The sequence below is a fragment of the Psammomys obesus genome, unplaced genomic scaffold (genome assembly GCF_907164565.1).
Source record: "Psammomys obesus unplaced genomic scaffold, mPsaObe1.curated_primary_1811, whole genome shotgun sequence".
NCBI lineage: Eukaryota > Metazoa > Chordata > Mammalia > Rodentia > Muridae > Psammomys > Psammomys obesus.
Window position 1 is genome coordinate 7707585 of NW_026596244.1, and position 13809 is coordinate 7721393.

The 13809-nt window shown below is 46.5% G+C and overlaps 1 protein-coding gene across 5 annotated transcripts in view; it reads right to left on the reverse strand.

The window, feature by feature from the left end:
* Positions 1 to 11900, reverse strand: part of Rapgef2 (Rap guanine nucleotide exchange factor 2) — a 221891-nt gene extending 209991 nt beyond the window's left edge. For all 5 annotated transcript variants that reach the window (XM_055596549.1, XM_055596547.1, XM_055596548.1 and 2 more), the window contains exon 1: positions 11362 to 11900. In XM_055596549.1, coding sequence (XP_055452524.1) covers positions 11362 to 11430 — 69 coding nt within the window. In that variant the 5' untranslated portion in view covers positions 11431 to 11900. The remainder of the gene's footprint in view (positions 1 to 11361) is intronic.
* Between the last annotated feature and the right edge of the window lie 1909 nt (positions 11901 to 13809).

The following is a 13809-nucleotide window of genomic DNA, read 5'->3' on the forward strand; positions in this document are numbered from 1 at the left end:
ACACACACACACACACACACACACACACACACACACACACACACACAGAGGGAGAGAGGAAGGAATGGAGGCACACAAGGAGGAATAGGCCAGGCTTGTAGCACAGGCCTATAAATGCCTGAAATCACTACTTTAGAACCAGACGCACACAGATGGCAAGTTCAAGGGCTCCCTGGACTAAAGAGTAAGCCAGCGTGGGCAATGCAGTGAGACTGTGTCAGGATAAAAGGTGAAAAGAGGGCTGACAATATAAGCAGACCGTTTGCCGACCATGTGCGAAACCTCATGTTCAATCTCAGAAAAGGCAAAGATAAAGACTGGGAGACACAGGGAAGGAGAAGGGGAGGATTTACAATTTTATAAACAGGATAAACCTGAAACAAAAGGAAAGGCTTGGGAAATGCCATCAGCCAGAATCTTCTCTTCTTTGCGTGTTCATGTGTGGTGCATTGCACGTTCACACTGGCCTGTGCTCCTGTGTGCGGAGGCCAAAGGCAGACTTCAGGTATGATGCTTTGGTCACTCTCCACTTATCTTCAGAGTCATCACTCAACTGGGATGGCTGGCCAAGGAGTGTCTCAGGGATCTGCCTGCTCTGTCAGCCCAGTGCTGGGGTTACAAATGCATGTCACCAGCCTGGCTCTTCATGTGGGTGCTGGGGATGCCAACTCAGATCATTTCACTGACTGAGCCATCTCTCCAACCCTAAGCCTGTATTTTATATTTTTAAAACAATACATCACATGTCTTGAAACCAATTATCACGCAGTATTTTATACGGAAATATTTATCCATATCTCTCATCCACTAGTGTACATATCCTTGTTTGGAATTCTGAAAATAAACATACACCTAAGAGAATCAAGTGGCTGTATACGTCACATGATCCTGTTACTGAGCTACACTAATGCAGCTCTTTAATCCAATAAGACTCTCAAAGCACTCTCCAGAGAATCGCTGCATAAACGTCCTACCATCATCTATTTCTTATGCAAAGTAAACGGGACAAATACTATCAGCTCACAGTATCCATTAATCTTAATCTCTTTCTTCCCTGCCCTTCTGTACTACGGAGGCTTTAAATATCCAACCTCCTTTGCAGCCAAGAGAATCAGCTGACAAAGCTCTAGCCAATAAGAATTTACACAAGACCTTGCAAAATAAAGACAGGGCTGGGGGCGTGGCTCTACCATAACGCATTTGTCCAGTAGGGAGACCGTGGATGGGCGAGCCAGGGTATTCATGAGCATGTGATGACAAGAACTTTTGTCAAAGGGATTCTCAACCTTCCCTCTCCCTGGTTGAGCACTCACTCCTCACCTGATCTTTAGTGACACTGTAAGCAGAACATGGCACTGCTGCCCTTTAGATGTCTTAAGCCACTGTACGTTCAGTGCTGGGGAACTTGTAGATTAACATAACTCTAATGTAATCAATGCCATAATCAAGTCTACCTAATCAACTTGGGCTATAACTCACTCAGAAGCACAGACCCCATTACAGAACAGTAATAAAAGGTTATCTATGAAAAAGGATGACCAGAGTAATAGGTGCCAAATGCTGAAAAACAGTAGTAAGCACAAATATGTCTAACCACACTCTACTCCAGAGCCACTACATCTGTGATCTTCACAATATGGAGTCTGTACCATCACTATTTCTGCCCTTTGTACTTTGTGCTCAATCTTTAATGAAAAGCTAGCAAGAAAGCTAACTGCTCCTGCAAAGGATCCTAATTCAAGCACTACACTGCCTGTAACTCTGGCTTCAGCACAGACAAGGTCCTCTTCTTGTATGCAACATGCCACACACATTCATATATACACAATTTAAAACTAGCAACAGTTAATCTTCTAAAAACCTTTGACAAAAACACAGCTAGCACAGTGAGCGAAAGCTGACAATATAGTCCAAGATTATCATCTTTCCACTTTCATAAAATGTGAAAGCAAGTTTAGGTGGCCAGACAAGCATGTGACAAGCCAATGTCTGGGCCACATTGTGTTAGGAGACTCTTAGTCCCTGAAGCCCCAAAGCCTGAGCCCCTCCAAGGCTAAGTAACTGGCTCTAGCAATAAAACAGTATGCTGACAAGTCCAGTATCAAAGTGCCCTATCTCAGGAAGAAATACACTAAGCAAAACAGTTTCATGATAAACCGAAGATACAAACTTGTAATTACACAGGAGAACAGCCAGGCCAGCTCACAGTTGAGAGCAGGGACTTTTAAAGTGAAGTGGCTTGACTATGATGATGCCTGCCAGTTTTCTTAACTGTTGCTATAGATTTAAACCACACCAGAGAAAATGGAATCAAGGCAGGAATTCCCACCCATCCCAGCTGAACTCTCCAAGGAAGATTAGGTTTGGAGGTTCAAATTTAGGAATAAAGAATTTTTGGTTCTCAAAGTACACTGGCTAAGACTAAGAGAACTTTGTGGTATCCCGAGCCCATGGAATACGCATACATAAGATGTTTGTCTCCAAATCTAGACTGTCAATTTCTTTCAGCTCCACAAAAAGTGTGGGGAATTGGATACCAGTAAATGGAAACAAACTAAAATGCTGTCAATCCTATCTTACCTCAACTCTTGTATTTTATGATACTGTACTCAAAATTTCTCAACTCATTAGTTCTTAATACTATACTACTTGTTTGAATATACATAAATACAATTAAGTGGTGTCTGAATACAGTACTTTAAAAAATACTTAAGACTATGACTCAAATATTCTTTGTGTGCATTTCCTATTAAATTTGAATGTGGTTAACAGAAAAGGTAGCTGGGCCTGGCAGGGCAGGCCTGGCTGGCATCCCAGAGCTTGGGAGGTAGAGACAAGATGATGAGTTTTAGGCCCACCTGAGCTATCTATTAAGATCAAGGCCAACATGGACTATGAGAGATCATGTTTCAAACAAACAAACAAAGACTAAAATAAATTAAATTAAAGGGAGAAGCCCTGTGTTCAATTCCCAATACCACTAACAGGGGTGACTACTAATTACAGGTGTAGCAATACAGGCCAGTAACTCCAGCATTATGGAAGGTGAGCTGAGGTTTGCAAGTTCAAGGCCAGCTACTTAGGGGGACTGTATCTGAAAGCGAAGTTTGTAAACCTATGTAATGTAGCTTGGAGAGAGGGGAAAAAAACTCGAAAATGTTTTACTTTGCAGAATTCAAAAAATTATATGAAAACAATCACATGCTACGTGGAATTACTTCATACCTCAACGTTTATTACATGGTTTTCATTTTTTATGAGGTTTTAAGTCACTTCAAAACCTGGCCTGAAATTTTCCCTTTCATTTGTTCCCACAGGTGCAATTAGTAAAACTATCAAACAAAAAATTATTTAAAATATATACTAATATACTCAAATATACACACATATGTTTAAGCCCAGCATCACTCTATACTCAGGTAGCTAAAAACCATCTGTAACTCCAGTTCCAAGCAACTGAACGCCTCTCCTGGCCTCCAAGAGCATCAGGCATTCACATGGTACCCATGCATACATGCAGACAAAACACATTTTAAAAAAAAAAAATAAATCTAAGAAACAACAATGAACTAAGTCAGACCTAACAGCACTTACTGGGGATGCACTGTGTTTCAGGTGCTGATTTCTGGGCCCAGAGATCTGGCTGCAGTCAGATGTGGACACTGTCATTATTATTGAAGAATCTTCTGCCTCAATGTTGTGCAAAAATTGTCCATCATCATCTCTGACTGGTTAATGAAGAGCTAAACAGCCAATAGCTGGGCTAGAGAGTAGAGGCGGGACTTGCAGTCCCAGGAGGAGGGTCCCAGGTGGAAGAAGAAGGGGCTCCAGGAAGAGAAAGTCGCCATGAGGAGGTGGCCATGAAGACCCTGACGCAACAGGAGCTGCCAGGGCGAATGTAAGTTGATGGGTGTCTGCCTGAACTACACACTGAGTTCAAGGCCAGCATGGACAACTTAGTAAGACCCTATTTCAAAAATACAAAGTTAAAAAAAAAAAAAAAACAAGGAAAACATGCACAGAGATGGAAATAAAACCCAGTGGCAGAGTGCTTGCACTAGAGCACAATAGAAAAATCAATTCCCAGCACCACAGCAACAAAAAAGTAAAAACTTAAGATGAAAGACACTGGACTCCTCATGAAGAGTAAATCACTAGTCAGGAAAGATTATTTGAAATTAATAATTTGGTAGTTCCTCTCCAGGGTCACAAAAGGGCTCTAAAGGTTACATATCCTTTAACTTTCCATTTTGAAAGGTTTCGTCTAAAAAAGCTTTATAGGGCTAGAAAGATGACAAGTGTAAGGCGCTGAATTCAGATTGCCAGAAGCCAGGTAAGGTCACAAGGAATCTCTGAGCCCACGGCTCCTACGCAGAGATGAAAAAAGAAGACAGGAGACTCCCAGAAGCAAGAGGACCAGGCTATCCCTGAGGTCACAACCTGACCTCCACGGGAATCCCTTGCATATTCATGTATACTTGTGTGTTCTCTCTCTCTCTCTCTGTCTCTCTCTCACTCAAAAGTAAAACATATGAAAAGAGTAACAAGATAGTTCAGGGATCCCATGTCCACTTCACTGAGGTCTTCTGAGGGTAACATATAAAACAGGCATAAGAAAATTTAAATACTCAGATTTCATCTGAAAGTGGTAAATTTATTTTGTGTTTGTGACCCAAACTCCAGAATACCACGCTGAACATGGTTGTGACATTTTCTTCACTCTCCTCCAATCTGTGACAACTTGTGCGCTCCTTCAGTTTTCATATCTTCAACGCTTCCAAAAAGTACTGCCCAACTGTTTCACATCACATTTGGATCTGCTTGATGTTTTCTGAAATTGAGTAGGTTTTTCCATTTAAGGTTTGTATTTTGTTTAATGTATATGAGTGTTTTGCCTGCTTGTAAGTGCACCATATGCAACCAAGTCTGGTACCCACGGCGGTCAAAAGAGGGTACTGGATGCCTTGGGATGGAATTACAGAAGGTTGGAGGCCAGGAATTGAACCTGGGCCTCTGCAAGAGCAACAAGTACTGCTGAGCCATCTCTCTGACTTCCTGAAGTTTCTTCTTCTTCTTCAGTTCTGTGTTTTCTGAGGGAACCTTCACTCAGGATCCCTGACCGGCTGTCGCCTATTAACAGTCTGCTATCAACCTCCACAGGAGTGCTCCTGCCTCAGCCTCCTCAAACAGCACTCACATTCTCCACGCATCCTATCAGGAGACAAGTGATGTGTAGACAGCTCACCGCTGGAGTGTCTCAGTTCTGATTAGCAGAAGGAGCCACAGAGTCACCATTTGTTGGGTATCCCTGTTCTGTAGAGCCTGCACCCCTCTGGGCGACCAGAGCAACTGCAGAATGCAATGTTTGCATTCAACACACTCTTACTTCAGGCAGACCACCAGTAAAAACGCAGTGTATTTGACTCCAAAAAACCTTATTTTATTTAATAGCAGTCCCAAAGCACAAGAGTAGCTATGTTGACAATTTTATTAGAGCATATTGCTATAACTGCTCTATTTTATTACTAGTTATCACTGTGAATCTCTTTCTGGGTCTAATTTATAAAATAAATTTTATTATAGGTGTGAAGGTATAGAAGAAAATATGTGAAAACTTTTGGCACTGACTGCAGCTCTGGTCATCCTCTCAGGCCTTGGAATAGACAAGGAAGGCCTACAGTATGTCCATAAGACTTCCTGATGTACAGCAAGTGATCTCTTGAATGAAAGGCCATAATGACGAAGGCTAGTTTTAATACTTGCATTCCTAAGAAAATAATAATAATAATAATACTAAAATGATGGCTGTCTACACACTATGACAACTAGTGCTCATCCAAGACATGACCTTTGGTCTGCACTTCATGAACATTAGCGTATTCCCTCTTCACCATCTCCATTTAAACCCATCTGGCCAATACCAGGGGGCCACATCATTTAGTGACAATGGTAGAAATCTGAAATCGGTCCCAGAAAGTCCCATACTGAATGATTCCATCTACGCAATGTTTTGAAACAACAAAATTATAGAGGAAAAAAAAAAAAAAAAAAAAAGATTACTAGTTCCCAGAGGTAAGGGTGGAAGCGGTTATTAAAAACATGAAGAAATCTCGGGACGACAGGAAATGCCTGCAATATTAGCACTTCAAGCTCACCCTCAAGCTTTTACCCTCAGCTATGGAGTGGTTTTGAGATCAGCCTGGGCTGCACAAGACCATATCTCAAAAAAATAAAAATAAAAATTTATTTTCAAACAAATGCCAAGTAGATTCCTGTTTCCTTTGTTATGCAGCGATTGCTCTGTACAGTCAATGAATCATGCCACAATCTGCAGTACAGCTTTGCCAGATACTACTTACAAAAGGACACACAGCACTTCTACATTATACAACTGTCTCAAGTGAAAGGTTTAATATAAAAAATGAAGCCGAACATAGCGGCACATTTATATCCCTGTAGTGCTGGCAATCTAAAAAGGTGGGAGCAGAAGCCACGCAGTGAAAGCCTGCCTCAGAAACAAAAACAAAACAGCATGACTGGCAAGACTAACCTGCAGCCAATCAGCCTCATGCATCCAAAAACAGGTCTGAATGCAGCCCAACACATCTGTAGATGCATTATGCCTCAACGTCAAAACACTGAACATGCCAATTTGCCCCTCCACAAAGCCTAGCCCACCAGCACTGCACTAAACATAACTTTCCAAAGACTGAGGGAGAAAACGAAAACGCCCGGCTGTAAAAAGCAGCACATTCACACTTCCATAGTAAATGACCAGGTAAAATCAGAAAAACAGTGTTTCTTTTCTCCACTGAAAGTATACAAATCACCACAATTAGCACGCCTGTTGCTTACTTTCACCCACAAAAGGTGCTGGGCGTACACACTAGCATGTTTTGACTAGCTATGGCTCCCTAACCTCTGGCTCTAACAAAGCCACCCAAGAGTGATGTGTGCACTTCAAACCGCTCCTATTCCTAATGTGCCAAAATCAGCTAAGCAAACATGGCTGGAGGCGTGCCATGGCTACAGTCTGGACACTGGACGGTTCCTCAAGGCCATGTGAAGGCTTGTCCCAGAAAGGCACAACTGGGAGGGAGTAGACGCTGCAGGAAGGGGGGGGGGGGGGGGACCAGCGGGAGGTCTCCAAGATCTCCAGCAAAGAGCTTTTAGTTCTTTCGCCAGTCCCTTCTCCTCCCTTTGCTTCCTGACCAATAGGTGGGCACTTGTCTCTGTAGGACCATCTGGAAGCCCATCATACTCCCAGCCTACCTAATCTTGTACTTCCACAAACCTGAGCCCAAACAAACCTGTTCTTTTTATCAGTCACCTAAGGTATTCGATCTAATAATACAAGATGATTAACAAAAAGTGTAACAACTGTTTTCAAACACTAGCTACAATCTGATCACACTGTGTCACCAGCAGTCAGTAGGTTTCCATATAGTGCACTCCTTCCCCTCTAAACTTCAGCAGTCAGTAGGTTTCCATATAGTGCACTCCTTTCCCCTAATAAACTTCAGCAGTCAGTAGGTTTCCATATAGTGCACTCCTTTCCCCTAATAAACTTCAGAACACCCACCCTCCCCCATCTCTCCCAACAGTGCTGTTTAGAAATCACATGGCCATTATGGATCCAGAAATACTATTACATTTGCCAAGTTACCTCATATAGGTGATAAGTTATGATAAGCCAGATGCAGATGGCTCCTTACTTCTGGGGTTCAAAAGGATTTGTTGGTGTATGGGTATATTTGTTTGTTTGTTTTCTTACAATTACAAAAGTGAAACATTCAAAAGAAACCCTGCTTGAAATAGGTTTTGAATTTTGACCTTTCCTAGACTAGCAGTATGTGTTATGCTATTCTTCCAACTGGAAAGCTTACAGACCACAGGCATCATGAACGAAAAGAGCACACACTCAGCAGTACAGTCTTGTTAGGCTGGGGGGATTCAATACGTTTTTCAGTTTGCCAAGATGATCTACTTTGTTTTGGTTCAGCTGTCATTAAGACTCACAATGAATTCCACTGAGTGACTTTGCAAAAAAACTATGTCCTGTACTCTTGGGAACTCTGACAGCTGCATTCCTGAGCATTAGCAGCTAGGCCAAAAAGGTTAGAAAAAAAAAAAAAAAAAGGAGGGGGTTAATACCGAAAATTAAAGTACGATACTAACTAGGAGAAGATGGGATGAGAGTTATTTCACACATACCATTTTGAAAGTAAATATTTAAACACACCACAGAAGCAATTTCAATGGTCCTGAACTCAACACGTTAATAAAATAGTTTAACAAAAAAATTATTGTATGAAGCCCTGGGGTATAATATGCTATTTGTAATTTATTTACATCTTTTACTTCATTAAATTGCCTCAGTGACCACAATTCTCATTTAAGTGATTAAAGACATAAACCCAAGTCATTGAATAAAGCAGTTAGTTAGCAATCCTGTTTTTCAACAGAGGTGCACTGAAAAGTATCAACAAAATGTTTACTGCTCATTCTTTTCAAGGGAGTATATTACTTTAGAATACAGTGCCCCATTGAGTAGAAGGAGGACAAGTTTCCAGACAAACAATACAGGGTAAACACTGGATTAAAGACTTTTCCTCTTCTAAGAATATCAGGTGAAACAGTGGAAGCCTCTTGGCTAAAATCTCAGGTGATAATTTTTTTCTTGTATTTCATTTTTCCCCCTTTCCTGTAGCATGCCTAAGGTGGCTTGCCACTTTCCAGATACATATGAGACGTTCGTGTTTTTTGAGACAGGGTTTCTCAGTGTAGCCTTGGCTTTCCTGAACTGGCTTTGTAAGCCAGGCTGGCCTAGAGCTCACAGAGATCCACCTGCCTCTGCCTCCCCAAGTGCTGGGATTATAGGTGTGCCCAAACCACGCTGGGTTCATATGAAAAGTTTGTAAGTGTCAAAGTTGCTAAGACTCTTCAGCCCCAGATACGAATCACCAACTGCTCAACTACATTAGTGTAGTTATCAAAACCCCTTTGAAGCAACTGACTAACCTAAATACAGAACTTGTCTTCAAAGTCTGCAAAGGATGGAGGCTGGCTAGGGAAGAAGGAGGAGCCGAACCCAACAAGAATAAATAAGTTTTTTTAAAAAATGTTTTCATTCATTCTTTCCAAGAACCTTCTGGCTTTGCCTGTCACACAAACTCCTTTATGAAAGTCAGTACTCAGAAACAGGATACTCCACAGGAGAGCTTCCCTAATTCTTGTTCTTCCAGTCGTATTAAGCTAAACAACAATGTTGTTTTATTATTATAAAAAAAAAAAAAAAAAACCTGCTCAAGCATCTATGAGAATATACTGCATATGGAAAAGCTGGCACAGGTGTACCAACCCAGCATGTTTTCTACTCATGGAGATCGCCAACTTCTGTATGATTTCTGACAACTCAGGTAAGGATGGAAAAACATTCGTATTTCTAACTTATTTCTCTTTGAATCGATAAACAAACAGTGGGGGGGTGCACTGGTAACCAAATGAGCATCAGAGTCAACAGGGCTGACACTTGAGGATGGTTACTGTGTCCAGCAGCTCTCTGCTTGCTTCTCCTGGGGTCAGGTGGGGAAGACAGACTCCGATTCTCAATGGAGCTCTTAGCTTGTAGGGGAAGCAGTAACCACACCGGGCCAAGGGTCCTCCCTTTCTAGGGTTGGTTTCTATATCCCACAGCGCTGGCACGGGAACAGGGAAACCTAACAACAGTCCATCTACTTGGCCAATCCACAGGCTGTCCAGGTGACCCACGCGCCCACACCCCATCTCTCCACCCCTACACACACACATACACACCTCTGATAATAGGTTTAATCGTTATTTTAACTAATCAACCTGACACACCATTTCCCGCTACCTAATTTCTACTACAGGCCTCTGACATCACTTTCTGACCAGCCTTCCTAGGCTCTCCTGTCCTTTGCATGTGTAATTTCACTTGGCACTTCAAACTCTGTTCTTGAAAAGAACTGAGAGATCTCATGAAAGTTGCTTTGCCTACACAATAAACTGGTAGTGACTTTTCAAAAGCAGAAAATGGGTACAACTGACAGTTTTAACAAATACTGGGTATGAAGGCCCATGAAAAGGAACTACCAGAGAAGGGACCAGATCAAAGGAGGGCATGCCCAGATGCCGATAAAAACTCCCCTTTAGAAGAGGACTTCTGGAGACACTGAATGTTCCTATAAAGCTATGCCCATCTCCCACAGGTTTGGCAAATGTAATCTATACAACACAGCCCACGTGTGACAGCTCCATCAAGCAAAAGAAAAACCATCAAAAACGGTACCAGGTGCCATTCTTGGGGCTTGTCCAAAGGCAGCCAATGGAAGATTCTGTTTTATTCTATTCTCCCGCACATTAAATAATGATTCTCAGGGATGGGCAGCATTTGGATTTGCACAGATGGTATCCAACACCAGACAAGCAAAGCAACTGTTTTCAAGTATCAGATCCTCCCTGTGTTTGCTGGTCCCAAGGATCTGTAGACCTTCTTTGCCTACACGGTTGGCAAGCAGGGTCCCCTGTAGTCACCACTCCAACATTTAGGAAAATACGTCATTATCCAGTAAGCAAAGGAAAACAAACCACATTTTTATAGCGCTCCTCCCTCGCCAATCCAACTTAAGAAAAGTCAAATGCAACCCACCTGCAACGCCTCTATTTAAAAAGAAAAGAAACCTGAAGATAAACAAATGTATAAAGATAATCTAATTCTGATCATGTTATGCAAACCAAAAGAATCTGTCCTGCGAGGAAGAGGGGGGTTGAATACATCTGTTCTGCAGTTATATCTACATTTAGAATTAAACGCGCTAGCCTAGCTGTCAACTTTTTCCCCTCCGGTGGAAAACAACACTTCTCTTTCAAGAAAGCAAAGTAGTAAATAAAGACAGGCACCTGGAGTGCTTCACTTTACAAGGCCCACCTCGATCTGTCCATCGCACAACCTTCAAGTCCCTTCCCGCTGGTAACTAAACACCCCTAAACTCTAAAGCTGGGATACATGCAATGGGGTAACTTAGCCTGCAGTCAGAGTGACAACAGTATCTGGCGGAAGGGAGCTGAGACCCCCAAGACTCAGAGCCCTAGGGGAGTGGGGCCGGAGAGACACAAACCCTATAGACGACCAGTCCCGCACCCACGGGCAAGGTCAGCGACAGGGAGCGCAGCGTGAAGGACGGCGGAGGAGAAGGTCTGAAAAGAACGCCCTTGGAAGTTGGGGCAGGGAGGTCCTGGGTGGGGGGAACGGATGCTTCCCCAGCAGAGGAGCGCTGGGGCACTGGAAGGGCGCAGTCTGCAGACACCAACCCCGCGGCGGCTGGCGGCGCGTCTCACCTGGGGGGTCCTCTCGGCGGGGTTCTTCATCACCGCTTGGCGGAAGCTATTATCCACGTAAGACGCCATCTCCCCCTGCGGGGCGCACCGGGACAGCTCCACACACTCTCCGGCCTCCCGGCCCAGTGCCCCTGCCCGAGGCAAACCGGCCCAGGCGCGGGGCCGGGGCGCGGACAGCACGGAGGGTCCGCGCAGCGCGGAGCTGCTCTCCTCCTGGCGGCCCGCTGTCCGCGGACTCGGACTCGGCGGACTGCCCGGCTGCGCTCAGGAACGGTCTGGGTTCGCGCTTGGCCCCGGCGGGCCGAGTTATTTTTAGGGAGGTGCAAGCGACGGCGGGCGGGGCCTCTCCGGCGGGGCCCTGGCTCGGCTCTACGCGCTCCGGCCGCGCTCGCTCTGACGCGTCCCGGGTCCTCGCGCGCCGCTCGGGAGGGCCGCGCGCCGAGCCTGGGGAGCCCGGGCTCAGGTCTGGGCGCCCCCGAGCCCGTTGGCCTCGGCCGCCGTGGCCGCGCCGCGCCTCCGTCTACTGTCGGCCGCACCTCCCGACTGCTGCTGCATCCCCGCGGGCCGCGCAGCTCCGGCCGCCCGCCCCCATCGGCGCCCGAGCGCGGCGGCTCCCCGCGCGGCCCCCGCGCTCCAGGCAACTTTGTGCGTCGTCCGCGCGGCGGGCGGGCGGGAGCGGCGGGGCCGGGCGCGGGTGGCCGGCGGGCGCGAGGCCGAGAGCGGAGCGCGCAGCCCCGCCAAGCGTCTGCCGAGGGCCGACCGCCTCCTCTTCCCCGCCTCTTCCTTCTCCTGCGCCTCCGCGGCCGCCGGAGCCGCTCTTCAGGGAGGAAGCGGCCACCGGGGCTTGTTGCTTTGTGCTGCAACCATGGTGAGGAGTGAGTGACGGGCCGCGGGCCACTCGGAGGCCGCCGCATCATCGGGGGCGGAGCGCCCCGTGGCGCCGGCCCGCCCCCTCGCTGGCCTGGCGGGGCCGCGCCTTCGCTGCCAGCCGCGCCGCGCTCCGCCGGGACCGGGGGCGAGGGGAGCCGGGGCGCCCGGGGCTCTGCCGTCCCCGCCGATCTCGCGGCCGAGCGGTCGCCCCCGCCTCTCCGGCTCGGACCCCGCAGCCCTGGCCCTGCCGCGCCCCGGCCCCTCTCCCGCTGCGCCCCGCCACGCCCCGGGCTGGAAGCTGACCGCACCCGGAGAGGTCCTCGCGACGACTCGGCTGCAGTGGCGGGTCTGCCTGGGATTGTGCTTCGGTGGCGACTGACCCTCCTTGGACTCTGTTTGTTCGTGGTGACTGCGAGCGCGGTGCCCTCCCTTCCCCGCGCACTGACACCTAAGCCCTCAAATGACCCTTGCGTTGGGCAGATGAGAGTGCGGGTTTCCACCCCAAAGCCTGGTGGCACCTCGGACGGGAAAACACCGGGTTAGCCCTGTCGTGAGAGAGAGGCCACGACGGCGAGATCTCTGACATAATCGGGAACGTATCTCACTAGATTGGACTTTGCCTTCCACTGGGCAGAGCACCTAAGGATCGCGAGCTGCCAATCCGGACCTGCCCGGTACAAAGCCCACATTAGTGTCTTAAGATGTCCCTGCTCTTGCGAGTTCGTCCCTCCCTGACCAGACACGAGGTGTGCACAGTCCGCCTCAAAGCAGATTGCAGTGTCGGAAGCCTGTGTGGAGGCTGAAAAGGATTGTTATGAGAACTGTTTTTTCTTTCAAGCTGCTTTTTCAACACCCAGTTTATTATAATCAATCGGAAGAGGCTGTCGGCTAATGTTTGCGGGGTCCCTAAGTTACCTGCACAGCACTAAACAGATTGCATAGCTTCTAAAAGGACCTGCTGGGCCCAAACTTAGAGAACTAAGAGTCTAAGTTACAATGTATCTAACAGATTCTTTTTGCTGCTCTTGGTGCGACTGCTTCCTCCTTGTCTGTAGTAGAGCACCAACTTGCATTCACCAGCACAGAACTCCACTTCAAAAGCAAAGAAACAGAAAAGGAGAATTCAGACTCAATGACGTGAAAAAATATATGTACCCGACATCCCCACCTGGAGACTAGTCGCCGTTGCAGACTGTCCGTGTGCAAACCTGGTTCCGCTTCCAAACATACCCGTTCACAGCCTTGGCTATTCCAATTAATACACACCATTATCATGTGGGGGGCGGGGGGGGGGGACGCCCTAGTGTTTTCTTAATTTCTCCTCTACACCTGCTAGCTCAACTTCCCAAGTACTAATACCTAGTATGTCACCACCACCTTCCCTACCACAGTCCTGGTCCAAAGCACGATTAACCTCTGACAGAAGTTTGCAATAGTCACAACCCTAGTATAACCACACACACACACACACACACACACACACACACACACACACACACAGCAGCAGCAGCAGCAGCAACCCATTTTCAAAACAGCCGTCAGCATGATTCTCCTTACACCGCTTGAGTCACGGCTTAG